Genomic DNA, 19,770 nt, shown 5'->3' with positions numbered 1-19,770 from the left:
GGAGGAGGAGCAGACGAGGAGGAGGAGCAGGAGGAGGAGCAGACGAGGAGGAGGAGGAGCCGGAGCAGGAGTGGTAATGAAACAGTAGGGACTGAGGATGAGGCTAAGTTGGGAGAACGCCTACCTAACATGCACTAAGGCTTTGGTTCAATCCCCAGCAAATCTCTACTCAGTGGAATGGTACATGCCTACAGTCCCAGAGCCCTGGAGGGAGGCAGGTGTTCAAGGTCGTCCTTGGCTATATATGGAGTGTTGATTGCTCTGTCTAATGGATCTGTCTTCCTTTTCCACCCTCTCAGCTAGCTGTGAGCGTCTGCAGTCACCTTTCCTCTTCCTTGCTCTCCCCCCCCAATCCCTGCCCCAAGGGATTTGGAGAACGTTTGTTGAATGAATATATGCCCTGTTTCTTCAATGCAAATCGTTAACTGAATTTCCGTTTTCTAGATCACAAAGGAAGCAAGTAACTGAATATTATAAACAAGTAATAAAAATCAAGGAGAATTCAGACACTGTGGCCACCTGCAAGCTTGTCAGAAAGCAGCTGAGTGTCAGCCTCAGCGACACCTTGTGCAAACTAGGTAATTGCTCCCGTCTGTTCATGAAATGGCAGCTATGCTCTGCTTCAGCTGCATTATTTGCTTATTTTAAAATGGCTTTTTTTTCCGGACAGGGTTTCTCTGTAGCTTTGGAGCCTGTCCTGGAACTCGTTCTGTAGACCAGGCTGGCCTTGAACTCACAGAGATCTGCCTGCCTCTGCCTCCTGAGTGCTGGGATTAAAGGTGTGCACCACCACCACCGGGCCTAAATTATGGCTTCTTTGAAGCAACTCCTATTCTATATACTTTTTTCTTTTTAAAATTGCTTTAATTTTTAAAAGTTTTTTTAAAATTTAAATTGGAGACAATCTTGCTTCATATGTCAATCCCAGCTCCCTCTCCCTCCCTTCCTCCCCCACTCCCCCAGCCCTCCCAGTCCCCCACCCAATCCCCACTTTGTTTCCTAGGTAGCTGAGGCTCTCCATGGGGGATCTCCAGAGTCTGTCATTTCATTCATGGCAGGGTCTAGGCACTCATCCAGTAGTCCAGGTTGAGAGAGCACCCCTAATTGTGGGATGAACACCCAAAGTTCATTTTTTTGCCAGGGATAAATACTGATCTACTACCCAAGGCCCCATAGATTGCCAAGGCTTCTTCATTGACACCCACAATCAGGGGGTCTGGATCAGTCCCATGCTGGCCTCCCAGCCATCACTTTGGGGTCCAAGAGCTCCCCCTTGTTCAGGTCAGCTGTTTCTGTGGGTTAAACCAGTCTTGACCTCTTTGCTCATCAGTCCTCCCTTTCTGTCACTGGGTTCCAGGAGTTCAGTTGAGTGTGGGTGTGTCTGCCTCTGCTTCCATTCGTCACTGGATGAAGGTTCTGTTTCCCAGACTCTCTGGCAGTTGGGATTGTAGGCTGGTACTCCCCTGATCCATGTCTAAAACACATATATGAGTGCGTACATACCATGGTTTACCTCACTCATGATAATTTCTTCTAGTGCCATCCATTTGTCTTCAATTTTCAAGATTCCATTGTTTTTTTCCACTGAATAGTACTCCATTGTGTAAATGTACCACATTTTCTCTATCCACTCTTCAGTTGAGGGGCATCTAGGTTGCTTCCAGGTTCTGGCTATTACAAATAATGCTTCTATGAATACAGTGGAACAGATGTCCTTGTTGTATGAATGCACATCTCTTGTGTATATGCCTAAGAGTGGAATTGCTGGGTCTTGTGGTAGACTGATTCCCGTTTTTCTGAGGAATCTCCATACTGATTTCCAAAGTGGCTGTAGGAGTTGCCACTCCCACCAGCAATGGAGGAGTGTTCCCCTTTCTCGACATCCTTTCCAGCATAAATTGTCTTCGGTGTTTTTGATTTTAGCCATTCTGACAGGAGTAAGATGGTATCTCAGAGTTGTTTTTATTTGCATTTCCCTGATGGTTAAGGGTATTGAGCACTTTCTCAAGTGTCTCTCAGTCATTTTAGACTCCTCTATTGAGAATTCTCTATTTAGTTCTTTGGCCCACTTTTTAATTGGATCCTTTGGTGTTTTGGAGACTTGCTTCTTCAGTTCTTTGTAAGTTTTGGAGATCAGCCCTCTGTCAGATGTGGATTGGTTAATATCTTTTCCCATTCTGTGGGCTACCATTTTGTCTTGTTGACTGTGTCATTTAATTTACAGAAGCTTCTCAGTTTCAGGAGGTCCCATTTATTAATTGTTGATCTCAGTGTCTGTGCTACTGGTGTTATGCTCAGGAAGCATTCACCCATACCAATTCGTTCAAGGGTGCCTCCCACTTTCTCTTCTAAGAGTTTCAGTGTGGCTGGATTTATGTTGAGGTCTTTGATCCATTTGGACTTAAGTTTTGGCAATGGCAATAGACATGGATCTATCTGTGGTCTGCTGCATGCCAGCATCCAGTTGTGCCAGCATTATTCTTTAAAGATGCTTTCTTATTTCCATTGTATAATTTTAGCTTCTTTGTCAAAGATCAGGTGTTCATATGTTTATGAGTCAATATCAGGGTGCAGTTCGATTCCATTGGTCTACCTGTCTATTTTTGTGCCAATACCAAGCTGTTGTCAAAACTACAGCTCTATAATGGAGCTTGAAGTCAGGGATGGTGATGCCTCTGGATGTTGCTTTATTGAACAGGGTTGTTTTGGCTATCCTTCTGTTTTTCCATATAAATTTGAGAATTGTCTTTCGACAATTCTTTGAAGGTCTGTGAAGAATTGTGCTGGGATTTTAAGGGGGATTGCATTGAATCTGTAGATTGCTTTTGGCCAGATTGCCATTTTTACTACGTTGATCCTGCCTATCCAAGAGCATGGGAGATCTTTCCATTTTCTGGTGTCTTCTTTAATTTCTTTCTTTAAAGACTCAAAGTTCTTGCAATACAGGTCTTCTACTTGTTTGGTTAGTGTTACGCCAAGGTATTTTATGTTGTTTGTGGCAATTTGTAAAGCATGATGTTTCTCTGATTTCTTTCTCAGCCCCCTTATCATCTGTATATATTAAGGCTACTGATTTTCTTGTGTTGATTTTGTATCCTGCCACTTTGCTGAAGGTGTTAATCAGCTATAGGAATTCCCCGGTAGAGTTTTTTGAGTCACTTACATACACTATCATATCATCTGCAAATAGTGAAAGTTTGACCTCTCCCTTTCCAATTTGTATCCCCTTGATCTCCTTTAGTTGTCTTATTGCTCTAGCTAGAACTTCAAATACAATATTGAAGAGTTATGGAGAGAGTGGACAGCCTTGTCTTGTTCCTGGTTTTAGAGGAATCGTGTTGAGTTTCTCTCCATTTAGTTTGATGTTGGCTGTTGGTTTGTTGTATATAGCTTTTATTATGTTTAAGTATGTTCCTGTTATTCTGGATCTCTCCAAGATCTTTTTCATGAAGGGGTGTTGGATTCTGTCAAAGGCTTTTTCAGCATCTAGTGAGATGATCATGTGATTTTTGTTTTTCAGCTTGTTTATATGGTGGATTACGTTGATGGATTTTCGTATGTTGAACCATCCCTGCATCTCTGGGATGAAACCTATGTGATCATGTTGGATGATTGTTTTGATGTGTTCTTGGATCCAATTTGCCAGTATTTTATTGAGTATTTTTGCATTAGTGTTCATGAGGTATATTGATCTGAAGTTCTCTTTCTAGGTTGTGTCTTTGTGTGGCTTGGGTATCAAGGTTATTGAAGCCTTGTAAAAAGTTTGACAAAGACTCTTCTGCTTCTATTGTGTGGAACACTTTGAGGAGAATGGGTATAAGCTGTTGTTTGAATTTCTGGTAGAATTCTGAACTGAGGCCATCTGGCCCTGTGCTTTTTTTTTTTTTTGGTTGGGAGATTTTTGAGGACTGCTTCTATTTCCTTAGGTCTATTTAAATTGGTTATCTGCCCTTGATTTAACTTTGGCAAGTGATATCTATCCAGAAAATTGTTCATTTCCTTTTAATTTTTGAATTTTGTGGAGTACAGGTTTTCAAAGTATGACCTGATGATTCTCTGGATTTCCTCAGTGTCCGTTGTTATGTCCCCCTTTTCATTTCTGATTTTGCTAATTTTTTTTTTTTGGTTTTACGAGACAGGGTTTCTCTGTATTGTTTTGGAGGCTGTTGGTCCAGCCTAGCCTCGAACTCACAGAGATCCGCCTGCCTCTGCCTCCCGAGTGCTGGGATTAAAGGCGTGCCCCACCACCGCCCGGCTGATTTTGCTAATTTTTATGTTCACACTCTGCAGTTTGTTAACTTTGGATAAAGGTTTCTCTATCTTGTTGGTTTTCTCAAAGAACCAACTCTTTGTTGTTTTGATTCTTTTTATTGTTCTCCTAGTTTCTACTTTATTGATTTCAGTCCTCATTTTGATTATTTCCTGGCATCTACTCCTCCAGGTTGAGTTTGCTTCTTTTTGTTCTAGAACTTTCAGTTGTGCTATTAATTCTCTAGTGTGACTATTCTCCAGTTTCTTCATGTGGGCACTTAGTGCTATGAACTTCCTTCTTAGCACTGCTTTCAAAGTGTCCCATAAGTTTGGGTATGTTGTGTCTTCATTCTCATTGAATTCTAGGGAGTCTTTAATTTCTTTTTTTTATTTCTTCTTTGATCCAGGAATGGTGCAATTGCACATGAGTTTGTAGGGTTTCTGCAATATGTGTTGTTGAATTTTAACTTTAATGCATGGTGGTCTGATAAGATACATGGAGTTATTCCAATTTTTTGTACCTGTTGAGGTTTGATATGTTGCCAAGTATGTGGTCAATTTTTGAGGAGGTTCCATGTGGCACTTAGAAGAAGGTATATTCTTTTGTGTTTGGATGGAATGTTCTATAGATGTCTGTTAAACCCAACTGGGTCATAACTTCCATTAGTTCCTTTACATCTTTGTTAAGTTTCTGTCTGGTAGTCCTGTCTAGTGGTGAGAGTGGGGTGTTGAAGTCTCCTACTATAAGTGTGTGTGGTTTTTATATGTGATTTGAGTTTTAGTAATGTTTCTTTTATGAATGTGAATGCCTTTGTATTAGGGCATAGATGTTTAGAATTGAGACTTCATCTTGGTGGATTTCTACTGTGATGAGTATGAAATCACCTCCTTCATCTCTTTTGATTGATTTTATTTTAAAGTCTAATTTGTTAGATATTAGGAGTGCTACCCCTGATTGTTTCTTGAGTTCATTTGATTGGAAAGTCTTTTCCCAACCCTTAACTCTGAGGTAATGTCTATCTTTGAGGCTGAGCTGTGTTTCTTGTATGCAGAAGAAGGATGGATTCTGTCTTTGAATCCATTCTGTTAGCCTGTGTCTTTTTATGGGTGAGTTAAGACCATTAATATTAAGGGATATTAATGACCATTGATTTCTCATTCTTGTTTGTTTTGGAATGGTTGTTGTTGTTGGAATTGTATGTGGATTTCCACCCCTTTTTTCTTTTGTCTGTTGGTAAAGTGGGATTATCTATTGCCTATGTTTTTCTGGTTGTAGTTAACTTCCTTGGGTTGGAGTTTTCCTTCCAGAACTTTCTGTAGGGCTGGGTTAGTGGATATGTATTGTTTAAATCTGGTTTTGTCATTGAATATCTTGTTTTCTCCATCTATAGTGATTGAAAGCTTTGCTGGGTATAGTAGTCTGGTTTGGCATCCGTGGTCTCTTAGTGTTGGTAGAATATCTATCCAGAACCTCTGGATCTCAGAGTTTCCTTGGAGAAGTCAGGTGTAATTCTGATAGATTTGCCTTTATATGTTTCTTGGCATTTTTCCTTAGCTGCTCTCAATATGCTTTCTTTATTCTGTATGTTTGGGGTCTTGATTATTATGTGACAAGGGGATTTTTTTTGTGGTCCACTCTATTTGGTGTTCTGTAAGCTTCTTGTACCTTCATTGGTATGTCTTTCTTTAGGTTGGGAAGTTTTCTTCAATGATTTTGTTGAATATGTTTTCTGCCCCTTTGAAGTGGTTTTCTTCACCTTCTTCTATACCTATTATTCTTAAGTTTGGTCTTTTCACGGTGTCCCATATTTGCTGGATATTTTGTGTTAGGGATTTGTTGTATTTAAGGTTTTCTTTGGTCAATGAGTCTATTTCTCCTGGTGTATCTTCAACACCTGAGGTTCTCTCTTCCATCTCTTGTATTCTGTTGGTTATGCTTGCATCTGTAGTTCCTGACCATTTGCTCAGCTTTTCTATTTTCAGCATTCCTTCAGACTGTGTTTTTTTTAATTGTCTCTATTTCAGCTTTCAACCCTTGCACTGTTTGATGTTTCTTGCAATTTTTGCTTTGTCTTTTCCTCTTTTCTTGCATTTGTTGGATTTTTTGGATTGTTTTTTCTTCTATTTCTCGCATTTTTTTCTTCCATCTCCTTAAAGGATTTTCCCTTATCTTCTTTGAGGGCCTCTATCATTTTCATGAAGTTGTATTTAAGGTCATTCTCTTCTGCTTCATTTGCATTGGAATGTTTGAGTCTTGGTGTAGAGTCTCTAGACTCTGGCGGTGTCATATTTGTTTTTCTGTTGCTGAGTGTGTTTTTGTATTGTCTCCTTCCCATCTCTTCTAGTGGGTGCAGGAAGATCCTCTTCCTGGCCTGTTGGGTAGGGGACCAGGGTTCCCTTTCGGTGGGTGCAATCAAGTCCAATACTTTGGTAGTTTTATTCTTTCTGGTTCTCCTGGGTAGAGAAGAAGACCAGGACTCTGGGGTGCATTTGCTCCTGCTGGGATGGGAGATTCCGTGGCAGTCCCCAAGCACTGGAATGAAGGCCCGGAAATAAGCCTCGGTTTGTCTGGTCCTTTGGGTGGAGGAGAAGACCAGGAACACTTTAATTTTTTTTAAAAATTACATTTATTTATTGAGAGAGGGCATGGGAGGGAGGGAGCAAGAGACAGAGACAGAGACCGAGACAGAGTGAGAGAGAGAGAGAAAGAGAGAGAGAGAGAGAGAGAAACAGCATGCATGTAGAGGAGACATTGTAGGAGTTAGTTCTCTCTTTTCACCATGTGGCTTCGGAGGATTGAATTTAAGTGGGCACACTTGGCAGCAAGTGCCTTTATCACCATCATAGTTACTTTTCTATTGCTGCAAAGAGACCAAGGAAACTCATAAAAAAAGATTAGAGGCTTGCGTCCAGTGAGTCCATGACCGTCCTGGTGGGGAGCATGAAGCAAACAGGCAAGCCTGGCACAGGAATTGCTGCTAAGAGCTTACATCTGATTTCTCAAGCTGGAGGCAGAGAGAGAGAGACTGGGCCTGGCGCGGGCTTTTGAAACCTCAGAGCCCACCTTAGTGACACACCTCCTGATTCTACCAGACAGCTGTAACAACTGGGGAGCGAGCTTTGGAGCATGTGAGCTGGTGGGAGCCATTCTCATTTAAACAACCACACCCGTAAGCCATCTTACTCACTGGCACCTTGACGTTTTGCTGTAGTCTACTTGCCTTCTGTTCATAGATCTTTAGTCTGCTTTTCCAGCCAGGGATGGTGCTGCACTCCTATAACCACACCCGTAAGCCATCTTACTCACTGGCACCTTGACGTTTTGCTGTAGTCTACTTGCCTTCTGTTCATAGATCTTTAGTCTGCTTTTCCAGCCAGGGATGGTGCTGCACTCCTATAACCACACCCGTAAGCCATCTTACTCACTGGCACCTTGACGTTTTGCTGTAGTCTACTTGCCTTCTGTTCATAGATCTTTAGTCTGCTTTTCCAGCCAGGGATGGTGCTGCACTCCTATAACCCAGTGTTTTCAGGAGCAGGAGGGCCGAGAGTTCAAGGGCAGTGTGAGCTACACCATGAGAGCGTGTCTCAAAAACAAGCAAGCATACGACACCCAGGGCCTAGGGTTGCAGTCCTCGCTTTGCCTGCACGAGAACCCATCTTCCGTCTCTAACCCAGCAAGGGAGAAGATTATTTTCCGTGCCATTTTTTATTTATTTAAAAGAGCAGTAAAAAATGATTACACCAGCTTGATCATTTGCTGAAGAGAAAAAAAGCCAAAAATATCTGTATGAGCAGCAAGAGACTGTTTTCTTTTTAGCTTAAAGATTTTTTTATTTAAATTAGAAACAAGCTTGTTTCACATGTCAATCCCAGCTCCCTCTCCCTTCCCTCCTCCCCCGCCCCCAGCAACCTCCCTAACCCCCACCCTACCTCCCCTCCCCTCCCCAGGGAAGATGAGGCCCTCCATGGGTGATCTCCAAAGTCTGTCATATCATCCGGGGTAGGATCTAGGCCCTCCCTCATGTGTCCAGGTTGAGAGAGCATCTCTCCTGTGGAATGGGCTCCCCAAGTCCATTGGTACAACAGGGATAAATACTGATCTGCTACCCGAGGCCCCATAGATTACTGAGGCCTCCTCACTGACACCCACATTCAGGGGGTCTGGGTCAGTCCCATGCTGGCCTCTTAGTCATCAGTCTGGGGTCCATGAGCTCCCCCTTCCTCAGGTCAGCTGTCTGTGGGTTTCACCAGCCTTATCTTGACCCCTTTGCTCATCAGTCCTCCTTCTCTGTCACTGGGTTCTAGGAGTTCAGTTCAGTGTTTAGCTGTGCGTGTCTGCCTCTGCTTCTATCAGCCACTGGATGAAGGCTCTAGGATGGCATATAAGGTAGTTTTCAAACTCATGATCAGGGAAGGGCATTTAACATAGCCTCTCCACTATTCCTTAGATTGCCAATTGGTGTAATCCTTGTAGATCTCTGGAAATCTCACTAGTGCTAGCTCTCTCTTCAAACCTATAATGGCTCCCTCTATTATGGTATCTCTCATCCTGCTCTCCTCTGTTCTTCCCTGACTCAACCTTCCTGCTCCCCCATGTCCTCCTCTCCCCTCCTCTTCTCCGCCTCTCTTTCTCCCCTCTCCCTCTCCCCCTACCTCATGCTCCCAATCTGCTCAGGAGATCCTGTCCCATTCCTCTTTTCCGGAGTACCATGCATATCTCTCTTAGGGTCCTCCCTGTTTCCCAGACTCTCTGGTAGTGGGAATGTAGGCTGGCACTCCCCAGATCTATGTCTAAAATCCATACATGAGTGAGTACATGCCATGTTTGTCTTTTTGTGACTGTGTTACCTCACTCAGGATGGTTTCTTCTAGTGCCATCCATTTGCCTTCAATTTTCACGATTCCATTGGTTTTTTTTTCTGCTGAGTAGTACTCCATTGTGTAAATGTGCCACATTTTATCTATCCACTCTTTGGTTGAGGGGCATCTAGGTTGCTTCCAGGTTCTGGCTATTACAAATAATGCTGCTATGAACATAGTTGAACAGACATCCTCATTGTATGAATGTGCATCTTTTGGATATATGCCTAAGAGTGGAATTGCTAGATCTTGTGGTAGACTGGTTCCCATTTGCCTGAGGAATCTCCATACTGATTTCCAAAGTGGCTGTACGAGTTGGCATTCCCACCAGCAGTGGAGGAGTGTTCCCCTCTCTCCACATCCCCTCCAGCATAAATTGTCTTTGGTGTTTTTGATTTTAGCCATTCTGACAGGAGTAAGATATTATCTCAGAGTTGTTTTGATTTGCATTTCCCTGATGGTTAAGGGTATTGAGCACTTTCTTATGTGTCTATCAGCTGTTTTAGACTCCTCTATTGAGAATTCTCTATATAGTTCTGTAGCCCACTTTTTAACTGGATCCTTTGGTGTTTTGGAGACTTGCTTCTTCAGTTCTTTGTAAGTTTTGGAGTTCAGCCCTCTGTCAGATGTGGATTGGTTAATATCTTTTCCCATTCTGTGGGCTACCGTTTTGTCTTGTTGACTGTGTCCTTTAATTTACAGAAGCTTCTCATGTTCAGGAAGCTGTCTCCTGTACCAATTCATTCAAGGGTAGTACTTCCCACTGTAAGAGTCTGTTTACAATGGGTGGATTTAGATGTGTGTGTGTGTGTGTGTGTGTATAAACACAGTTTTGGTTGTGGATTTGGGGTGTATGTATGTGTGCACGAACACATAGTTTTAGTGGTGGATTTAGGGGTGTGTGTACGTATGAACACACAGTTTCAGTGGTGCATTTAGGGGTGTATGTGTTCATGAACACTAAGTTTCAGTGGTGGATTTAGGGTGTGTGTGTGTGTGTATGTGCATGAACACACAGTCTCAGTGGTGGATTTAGGGTGTGTGTGTGTGTGTGTGTGTGTGTGTGTGTATAAACACAGTTTTGGTATAAACACAGTTTTGGTTGTGGATTTGGGGTGTATGTATGTGTTTATGAACACTCAGTTTCAGTGGTGGATTTAGGGTGTGTGTGTGTGTATGTGCATGAACACACAGTTTCAGTGGATGGATTTAGGGGTGTATGTGTGTGTCTAGTCTCATTTCTTTACACAGTCTGTTCTGTGACACTTTGGGTCTCTTGCTTATGGTGGAAGTAAGACACCCATTTACGTCAGAAAGTCGGCACATGTAATGGTGTCAATGCAGAGTTTTCACAACGCTGAAATAAGTCTATATGAAATGGCTCACATTTGTAGCCTGCTTTCAGTGTGGTGTGATCCAGTTTCTTTTTCTTTTTTCCAGTGTTTGGAGCATGGCTTTCATTAGGGGTGAGGGAACACACACATAATAGGCACACAGGGACACAGCGAAACAGAGGGGACTCAGGAAGCTGCTCAGCCTCTGTTAGGCCAGGCAATTTTGTGTCTGGAGGGTCTCCCCCATAATTCAGGGTTTTTCAGTTTGAAGAAAGACAAGATGGCTAATTGACCTACAACTGTTGTGTAGACATGTTCTGGTCTGCCCGGGACTTATGTTCCCAATTCCTCAATAGGGACCCTATTGGAAGGACAACAGGCCAATAAGGATTTATTTATTTTAGATTTTTAAAAATTTAGTATACAGCATCTGTTTGTATGCTCGATAGCCAGAAGAGGGCGCCAGATCTTATTACAGGTGGTTGTGAGGCACCATGTGGTTGCTGGGAATTGAACTCAGGTCCTCTGGAAGAACAGCCAATGCTCTTAACCTCTGAGTCATCTCTCCAGCTCCCAGTAAGGATTTTTTAAAGCTGCCAGGCTCTTGTCCTTGGTGAGGAGGAGGATAAAGAAGAAGCCAGCCATCTTGGAACTTCAGCATCCTTTACCTAGTCTTGGCTTTCTTCCTGTCTCCTGCTGCTCAGTGACTCTAAGTCCTACTTTCTCCTCCCCCTCTCAGGGGTCACCCTAAGTGCTGCTAGGAGTTTTAGGGCACTAACTGCTTTGAGCTGACAAAAGGAGTGATGAGGACCATCACAAAACTTAACTGATGGCAAAGACTCAGGAGGTAAGGTAGCCCTCTGATGAGAACATGCATCCTTGAAGTGCTCTGTGTGGGTGAGGTAGCGTCTGCGTCACACAGAGTGAGGCTGTTCCTTGCCTGTACTCCTACTGGGTGTTAGGAAACATTTGGGGTGGTTTTTCCCTTATGAGAGGAAGAGGATAGGCAAGAAACTGCCCAAAGAACTCCCGGCAGCTCTGTCATAATCATCAGCTAGATCGATGGTTTGGCTTAGGAGCTGAGACACTTTTCATTATCCAGTGTAAGTTCAGAACTTGACCCTCGGTCCCCTGATTGAACCTAGTGGGATACATTAAGAGGCAGAGCTAATGAGGAAAATCCTTTGGCATTATGATTAACACAAGTCCTGTTAGGTAAGGTGAAGTGTAAGTGTGCAGCTGGCTGGAGTGTGCACCAGAGCCTTTGTACAAAGACCCTGTAGAAGGGTGAGGTTGGGAATGATCTCCTCTGTGCCTTGATCAATGTAAGCTGTGTTTACAGATCGCAGTGTAACTGAAATCAGATGCTTGTTGTGCAAGACTTCTGTGTAAGCAACAACCAGCAGGAAGCTTGATAGAAGAGGTCAGTTCAAGTTACTGTCCTAGGCAGTGCCTTAGTGGCAACTGATGTAGCTGCTCAGTCCCAGCTGTGTGTCCAGTGGAGGGGCCAGTGTAGACCAAACCTGAGTTAAACCCAGGTGTCACCACCAGACATCAGCATCTAACTGACAATCTAGAAGAGAAATATAATCCACTGGGTCTTTTTTTATAGGATTGTGCAACCATGTCCTAGGGAAGAAGTCCCTGTCCATCTTATATGACTTAACCCTTGCTTTTTTTTTTTTTTTTAAAAAAACCTTCCTATACACTTTATAGTCTCTTAATAAGCTTTACTTACTACTCAACATAGTTCCTTACTATCTAAAATTAAGTGTTTACCTGCTTTTTATTATCAGCATTATTATTACTGTCTGTACCATTTTCTAACAGGAAGAGACTTGGTTTCTCCTTACCACCACTGCATTTGTCAAGCAAGCTCACAGAGGAGGGAGGTAATATCTTAGCTAATTCTCTTTAGAAAAGCACGTGTAGGGACCCGGGGTGTAGCGTAGTAGAAGCTCCAGGCCCCATCCCCAGCCCTGCATAATCTCAGTGTGTTCAAGGTCATCCTTAACTCCTTAGAGGGTGGAGATCAGCCTGGACTAAAAAAGGCCAAGGAAAAGCGTGTTTACTAAGGGGATCTGAATGTCAGTTACTTCTATGTCCTTATCAGGCAGTCATTTCAATTGCTCAGTTATTATTAATAATTTATTCAACAAATATTTACTGTGCCTTTTACCCATCGGTCTCTGTTTTTGTTGCTAGGGAGATAGCAGTGTACAAGAGAGAGACCAGCTGTGCCTTCAGCTGAGCTCACCTCATGGGAGAAGACTGTCACACACCTAAATACACAATAGTTTAGCTTAAATTGTGCAGGGCTACCTGGAGACTGCAGTTGGCAGAATGCTATAGTAATATGTAACACCTTAAGTACAGAATGGCTTCCTCTGGCGCATGGGCCAGGCAGGGGATGCGCCTCAGGGAGTGTTGCTGGGACTGAGGGTGCAGGATGAGAGGTTGCTCAGTAGGAAGGCCCAGGGTGGCTGGATGGAACTGAAAAGGTCCCTATGACTGGTGCAGGAGCAATAGGGGAGGGGCATGAGAGAAGAGATTGACAGGGCATATTCCTCCGAAGCCAGGGCAGTGGGTGTTAGGAAGAGTCGGTCCCTGGGGAGCCTTCACTGAGATCTCTAATGCAATATTCCTAAATTATACGCTGGGTTAGAATCACCACAGAGCTCAAGGACCCTTTCCTATCACTCTGTTCTCAGACAGACTGAGAACAGGTCCCAGGGGCAGGGGACTTAGTGTTTATTCTGTCAGCATGCTAGCTGTGTGAGGGGGTCATGGATAAGACAGGGTGTTGCTGGGTATTTTACACAGTGTGCACTGGGTTATCATTGAAATGATGGTGCTGCTCCAGGCTAATGAGACTGGAAGAAACAAGTCCAATTATTCCTTCCCCCACGGAAAGCAATTGCCTTTAGTGGACTTTCCAGATGCTGTTCTGGGTTGTGTATCAACAGTGGAAATTGCTAGCGTGAGTGTCTTGGTATCTTCCTTCTTACTTTATCATTACAGTAGGTCAACAAGTTGAACACAGTTTAGTCTTCAACAGGGCATAAAAAGAGGGGGCTTCCAGTAAGTTTTGATAATTAAGATTTTATAATCACAATATTTTTTGCATAGACTACAGTATTAAGGTTTAGATGTTAATATGCTGGCTGCATCTGTAGGAAGGTGCTGGGCCCTTCATCTTCATGAGGTACTTATTACTAAATTGAATCTCTTTGTCCATTAATTCTTCATAGTTCCAGTATGAAGTACAACCCGTAGCATAATAAGCTGTAGATCCCAGAGATGTCGGCAGGGTTGCCAACTACGACATGAGGCTGTCTGTGATCTATGTTCTGAGTTCCTCTGGCAGGAATGATCTCATCGTTCTTTGATTAATGCTGTGAATTCGCAGGAATGATCTCATCGTTCTTTGATTAATGCTGTGAATTCGCTATTGAGAAACCACTGTAGTGGGAGAACAGAATCAAAATGTGCCTTTCATTTTCCATTGTGTGAGCTGAGCACTCTGTACTGAGCACTTTATTTCGGATGAGGAATGACAGATGAACAAAATGCTACCTCCCTCTCATTGGGCTTCTCTTTCAAAGGAGATGTCAACCTTTTAGGTCAAGTTCAGAAGGAAGAAATTAATTGTGCCAGCAGGTGACTCTCAGCAGGGAGAGGTAGTTTCTTTCCTTTATTTAATTTCAAAATTCTCACCTCAGCCGGAACCCTCTGCGGACAGAAGTTGATCCTTTGATCCCCAAGTTGGTAACCCAGAGAAACCTAACATTTTAGTTTTGACTTAGATATAAATGTCCACTCTTCCCCAAATCTTTAAATGCTACATAGGGTCTCTGTCCACATTTAAGAGTGCATCCTTGGATAGGAAGTGGATACCTTTTGAAACACATGGCCTACAAATTCTGAAGAATGAGGACACGAGTGTGGTTTAGTCTCTGTGCCAAACCCTCCGAGCCTGCCACCTGATGTCCTGTCTTTACAGTTGTCTTGTCTGTTCATACTGGAAACAATGAGTTATTTCAGCACTTCATGGGATGGAATCTTTCTAAAGCATTGAGTCTAGATTTCATAGGAAACAATTCTTTTTCACCCAAAGTCTTATCTGTTACTTGGTACTTAATCAAATGACTTAATTAGAGTTATGAACGTGGCTGACTCTGGATCATGCTAGAACCCAGCTGTTTGGGAACAGAAGTACACCTGTGGAGGAGTTACTAGCTGCAGGCAGTTAGTGTGTCCTGGGTGACAGACAGCAGGGTTTGTAGAGGAAGGGCAGGACCCTGGTAAGGGTCTCCTTCCAGATGTACCACACAGATGGGTTCCTTCCTAGTGATTTTTTTTCAATTTATTTATTGGCTGGGTGGTGGTGGCGCACACCTTTAATCCCAGCACTCGGGAGGCAGAGTAGACAGATCTCTTTGAGTTCAAGGCCAGCCTGGGCTAGAGAACAAGTCCAGGACAGGCTTCAAAGCCACAGAAAAACTCTGTCTTAAAAACCAAAAGAAAAAAATTATTTAGTGAGTGGGTTTGCATATGTAATGGGTCTGTGAGGGGTCAGAGGACAATTTATAGGTACAAGATGAATAAATAAGACCCAGAGACTGATATTGGGGTTCAAGCTGCTGATCAGAGAAGCAAAGCAGCCAACCACTAGCTCTCACCTCTCCCTCAAACTGAGTGAGCTGATCTTGTGACCACAAGCTCTCACCAAGCCTCAGATTGTAACCTCTCCTCTGCGTGGCTGGAGAATGAGTGCCTCATACTGACTACTGAAGTCCCCGCCTCGATCTTTTGTATCCCACTAGTGCTAGGGTTAAAGGTGTGTGCCTGGCTTCTATGGCTTGTGGCTGACTTCTCTTTCTGAATCCTCAGCCAGCTTTAATAAATCATACACAATATATCACCACATGCAGAGGTCAGTTCTCCCCCTCCACTGTCTTGGTCTTGGTGGCAAGTGTCTTTACCCACTGAGTCGTCTCTCAGGCTTGGTGATGATTCTGAATCCCTAAGGAAAGAGACTTGGAAAATAGTGTTTTTCTTTTGCAGAGGTACATCTGGGATCATGGCGACTGTGAATCCCAGCTGCACTATTTTCTGGGCTTGTGGACTTCACTGCCTTAATTTTCCCTATTGTCTAGAAGGGGATATTCTAAGGATGTAATGAGATAAACAACCAGCAGAAACAAGGTGTTAGGCTCTCTCCATCCAGAGCAAAAGCTGGCTGTGGCTGAAGGCCCAGAAATCCCTTAGGAATTCACAGTCCCTGAGATGGTCAAGAGGACTGGCCAAGCTAGTCCAGAGCTGGTACCAGCTCCAGTGAAAGGCCTGGGGTAGGCCAAGGCAAGGGTGCCTGGTCAGGCTGTGTCAAAGGACACCGAGGTCAGAACCATAACTACAGATCTGTTTGGGATACAGAGGATGGGCCTGTAGGTCAGGCGTTGAAGAACCATAACTACCGATCTGTTTGGGCTACAGAGGACGGGCCTGTAGGTCAGGCGTTGACTTGGAAGAAGCCTGGGCAGCAGGCTGTGAAGCTGCTCCTGTGGGTGTTAGGTCTGTGTCACCAACCAACAGAGCTTCCTGAAGAACCGGCAGTGACTGCAGGAGCTGGTGGCCAGAGCATCCCTCCCAGTGTGTTTGGCCTTCCCAGCTCCATGAGATGTTCTGTGCTTCTCCATTTTTCCCTTTAAGACCAGTTAAAGTCTCTGGAACTCAGTCATCACAACGGAGCAATTCAAATGGACATGGTAGTAATCTTGATAGGGCAGCTGGAAACATCACAGGGAATCATGGAAGAATTCAGAAGCAAGGATAGAGTGCCTACAGCTAAGCAGACAACCTCCAAAAACTTATAGACAAAGCTGCAGGTGGCATGATTTAGGGAATAGAACAACTACTGCAAGTAGGAGTCACTGATGCTCACTATGGTCCAGAGCAAGGGTTCTACCATGAACTGGACCATGTCTAAGAGATGTGCAGAATAGGCACACTAAACCCACGGCACTGCTTACAGAGGCAGAGCGGGGAGAATCTTCTCACTTCACACTCGGGTACACTTTCGTGTCTGAGTCACAGGTCTGTGTGTACTTCAAACAAGACTAAATGGAAAAGAACGACAAATGATGACAGTGTCGTGGACAGATGGCAACTACAGCCATGTGTCTTGCTCTAATGAGCACAGGCTCCTGGCCATATGTCCATGCTTGTAATCCTCACACCCCAGGTCAGTGTCCTACTGGCACCAGCCTGTTGTGCTTGGATTAAAATGTAACCCATGTCACCTGACCAGAGAGAAACACTCCTGTAAGATTAGTCTTCACAAAACTGTCTAAGATGCAGTGTTAGTTGTTTTTCTAATCTAGAACTATCTAGAACTGCAACTGTCAAATGTTCTGTGAAGGTGTGTGTATATTTGAAGGTGTGTGTGTTCATGTGTGCATGTGAGTGTGTGTGCACTCACACTCAAGTGTGTGTGTAAATGGAATGCAGGCCTGGTGCATGCTGGGCAAGTACTCTACACTATGCTCTTCTCCAGACTTTCCTGAGGGGCTCAAGTTGCATTTACTGTCTCTTTAAGGCACTGACCAGGTCCTACCTTCCCTTTTCTGTCTCTTCCTCCTCTTAGAACATCATTTCTAAAGAGTGTAAGTCAGCTTCTGCTCCCCCCCCCTTTTTTTTGAGACAGGATTTCTCTGTGTAACAGTCCTGCGTGCCCTGGAACTCACTTTTGTGGATCAGGCTGGCCTCAGAGTCACTGAGATCCACCTGCCTCTGCCTCTCAAGTGCAGGGATTAAAGGTGTGTGCCACCACTGCCTGGTGTTTCTGCCCCTTCTTTTTGGGCCCAAAATACTCTCATTTGTATCTGTTTGTTGTAATTTAGAAAAGCGTTTCAGAGAGAAAGCCACCATGCAGCAGAATTCAAGCAGAGTTTTTTTTTTTTTTAATTAGGGGGAAAGGATCGTAAAAAGGGGGAAAGGAAGGAGGGAGACTGGCCTCCAGTGACAGAAGCATCAGGAGGAGAGAAGACAGGAGAGAGAAGAACAGACAGATAGGAAGAGACAGAGGGATGGGAGGTGGGCAGGACCCTTTTAAAAGGGAGCACAGTGAATAGGCACAGGTGGTGCTCTTAGTGGCTGCAGCTGAAGGCATATCCTGTAAGGACCCCATGGGCAGCCAGTACAGATGCTTGAATACTAACACTGTTTCTTCATGCAAGACACAGTGAAATGTTTTTGGCAGGGTATTATGACAGATGGTGCTCCAGTGCCACATTTATAAATGCACTTTAGTCTCTTTTAAATGTATAAAGTTCGTAATCAAACATTCTAATATTCCTTTTCCCCTCCATCTACCCAGCAGGCCAACTGCTGTCAGGTGACTTCTGCCATCATGCCATGATGGAGGCGGTCGGCTATTTGTATAGGTCACTTGATTTAAGAGCAACTCACCTGGGGTCTTCCCATGCTTCAATCCAGGGAATACTGCAGTGAGTTTCTATTGCATGTCTCAAAAAGAAGTAGACTTTCTGATGATTTGTTACTACACAGCCATTTGACACATTTTGATCTTTTGCAGCCTTCTAAGGGAAATCCAGAGGTTCCGGGGCAGGAGGTGTTGGCCTCAAGGCATGAGCCAGCTATACAATGAAGGATGTAGGAATGGCTCTTTATTATGGGAAAACTTGTCTAAATTAAACTTCCGAAGCGCTCAGAGCTCTGACACCGTGGGCACTGCAATGTGCATGAACATAACGAAGTTGCAGAGAGCTAAAAGCACAGAGCTCACACCTCCGGTACCAGATAAACCGAAACATGCTCCTGGCAAAGGAAGGAAGACCCTGACTCCGATTCTGTGCCTGTCAGCGGGGGAAAAGACCCAGCAGAAGGCACAAAGTACTCACATATGGAATGGCCCAAGAAAGCAAATTCCAAGGAAAAACATGTTATCTCTGGGTGAAAAGAGTGGCTTAGTTAGACTTTCAAGGCAAAGGATTTTTTCTGCTAAAAGTGAGAGTGGAGATGGCCTAGTCACTGCGATTTACAGTCACCCCCTTCGACCACCTCTTAGTGTAAATAACCCCTGGGAATCCATATCTGAGCTTGTATCAGAAAAATGGCTATTTCACAACCCTCAGTACAGCTTCACTCAGAAGCCTGCTTTCCTAAGAAGATCCCAAATAGAAACAAAATTGTTGAAGATCTCAAGTGACACAGATAAAGAATAAAAACCATTTTGGGCTCTTTTGTACGTAAGTTTTTCTCATATCTTTTTGAAGTTTTACATGTGTGTTTGTGATACACGCGTGTATATGTTTGTGTGGAGGTCAGATGTCAACATCTATGTCTTTCTCAATCACTTTCTCCTTATTTTTTTGACACATGGTCTCAATGAACCTAGAGCTCACAGATTCTACTAGATTGGCTGGCCAGTGAGCTCTGGGGGTCCTCCTGTCTCCACTTTCCCTGTCATGAGGTCACAGGCACAGGCTGTCACCCCTGGCTTTTTATGGTGGTGCTGGAGCTCAAACTCAGGTCCTGGTGAGTCTGACAAGCTCTAACTCAGGTCCTGGTGTGTGCACAACAAGCTCTTTTCATACTAAGCATTCTTCCCTAGCATCTACTTTGGATTTTTAATTGGATATTTTCTTTTAAACACTTAGGAGTGGTCTTTATCCAGGTTTGGGGATTCAGTTTCCTTAGTCCCTTATACTGTTGTGTCTGATTTTGGTTAAAAAGAGCAGGTTTTAAGTGATCTACATTTCTATGGGAAGTAGAACAATCTTGATTCCATAGAGTCCTATATTATATATATGCGAACTTACCATTTTTAACTTTACTTGTGCATTTTTATAGTTTATCTATTTTGAATTAAAACTTCTTCTAAGCAAAATTGATGATTGTTAACACCAAAACTTTTTATTAATACATTAAGAAAAAATAGGAATTGAAGCTTTCAAGTCATACAGTAAGCTTTAAGTATCAGAGCCCATGGATTTGATACTATATCTATTTGAACATTTTATTACCCTCCATTTTATCAGTGATTCATAAACAACTTATAATAGTTAAGGATTACTTTCTAGCTACCCTCATCCTTATCACACAGCAAAATTATTCTTAGGAAACTCACAGAAGCGGAGGCTTGGCTGTGTGATTTTAGGCACACAATTTTACCTCTGTTGTGCCTCAGTTTCGTTATATATAAATGAGAGACATGGTGTTGAAAGACCCCTACCCAGGACCCCCTAGGAAAAGAAAAGCAAGGCCAGGCCATTGCCTAATGAAAGAAACCCAGACCAGG

General features: G+C 43.5%; 1 protein-coding gene across 5 annotated transcripts in view; it reads left to right on the top strand.

Moving 5' to 3' along the window:
• LOC101828970 (tetratricopeptide repeat protein 41-like) overlaps positions 1-18,717 on the top strand; it is a 68,762-nt gene extending 50,045 nt beyond the window's left edge. For 4 of the 5 annotated variants that reach the window (XM_040755142.1, XM_040755143.1, XM_040755141.1 and 1 more), the window contains 3 exons: positions 445-578; positions 17,827-17,956; positions 18,046-18,717. In XM_040755142.1, coding sequence (XP_040611076.1) covers positions 445-578; positions 17,827-17,956; positions 18,046-18,694 — 913 coding nt within the window. In that variant the 3' untranslated portion in view covers positions 18,695-18,717. The remainder of the gene's footprint in view (positions 1-444; positions 579-17,826; positions 17,957-18,045) is intronic. The other variant, XM_040755146.1, reaches the window with a different exon arrangement.
• Positions 18,718-19,770: the final 1,053 nt, after the last annotated feature.

The sequence above is a fragment of the Mesocricetus auratus genome, unplaced genomic scaffold (genome assembly GCF_017639785.1).
Source record: "Mesocricetus auratus isolate SY011 unplaced genomic scaffold, BCM_Maur_2.0 Super-Scaffold_100011, whole genome shotgun sequence".
NCBI classification, from domain to species: domain Eukaryota; kingdom Metazoa; phylum Chordata; class Mammalia; order Rodentia; family Cricetidae; genus Mesocricetus; species Mesocricetus auratus.
Note: the sequence above shows the minus strand (reverse complement) of the source record. Positions and strands in the feature narration are given on the sequence as shown.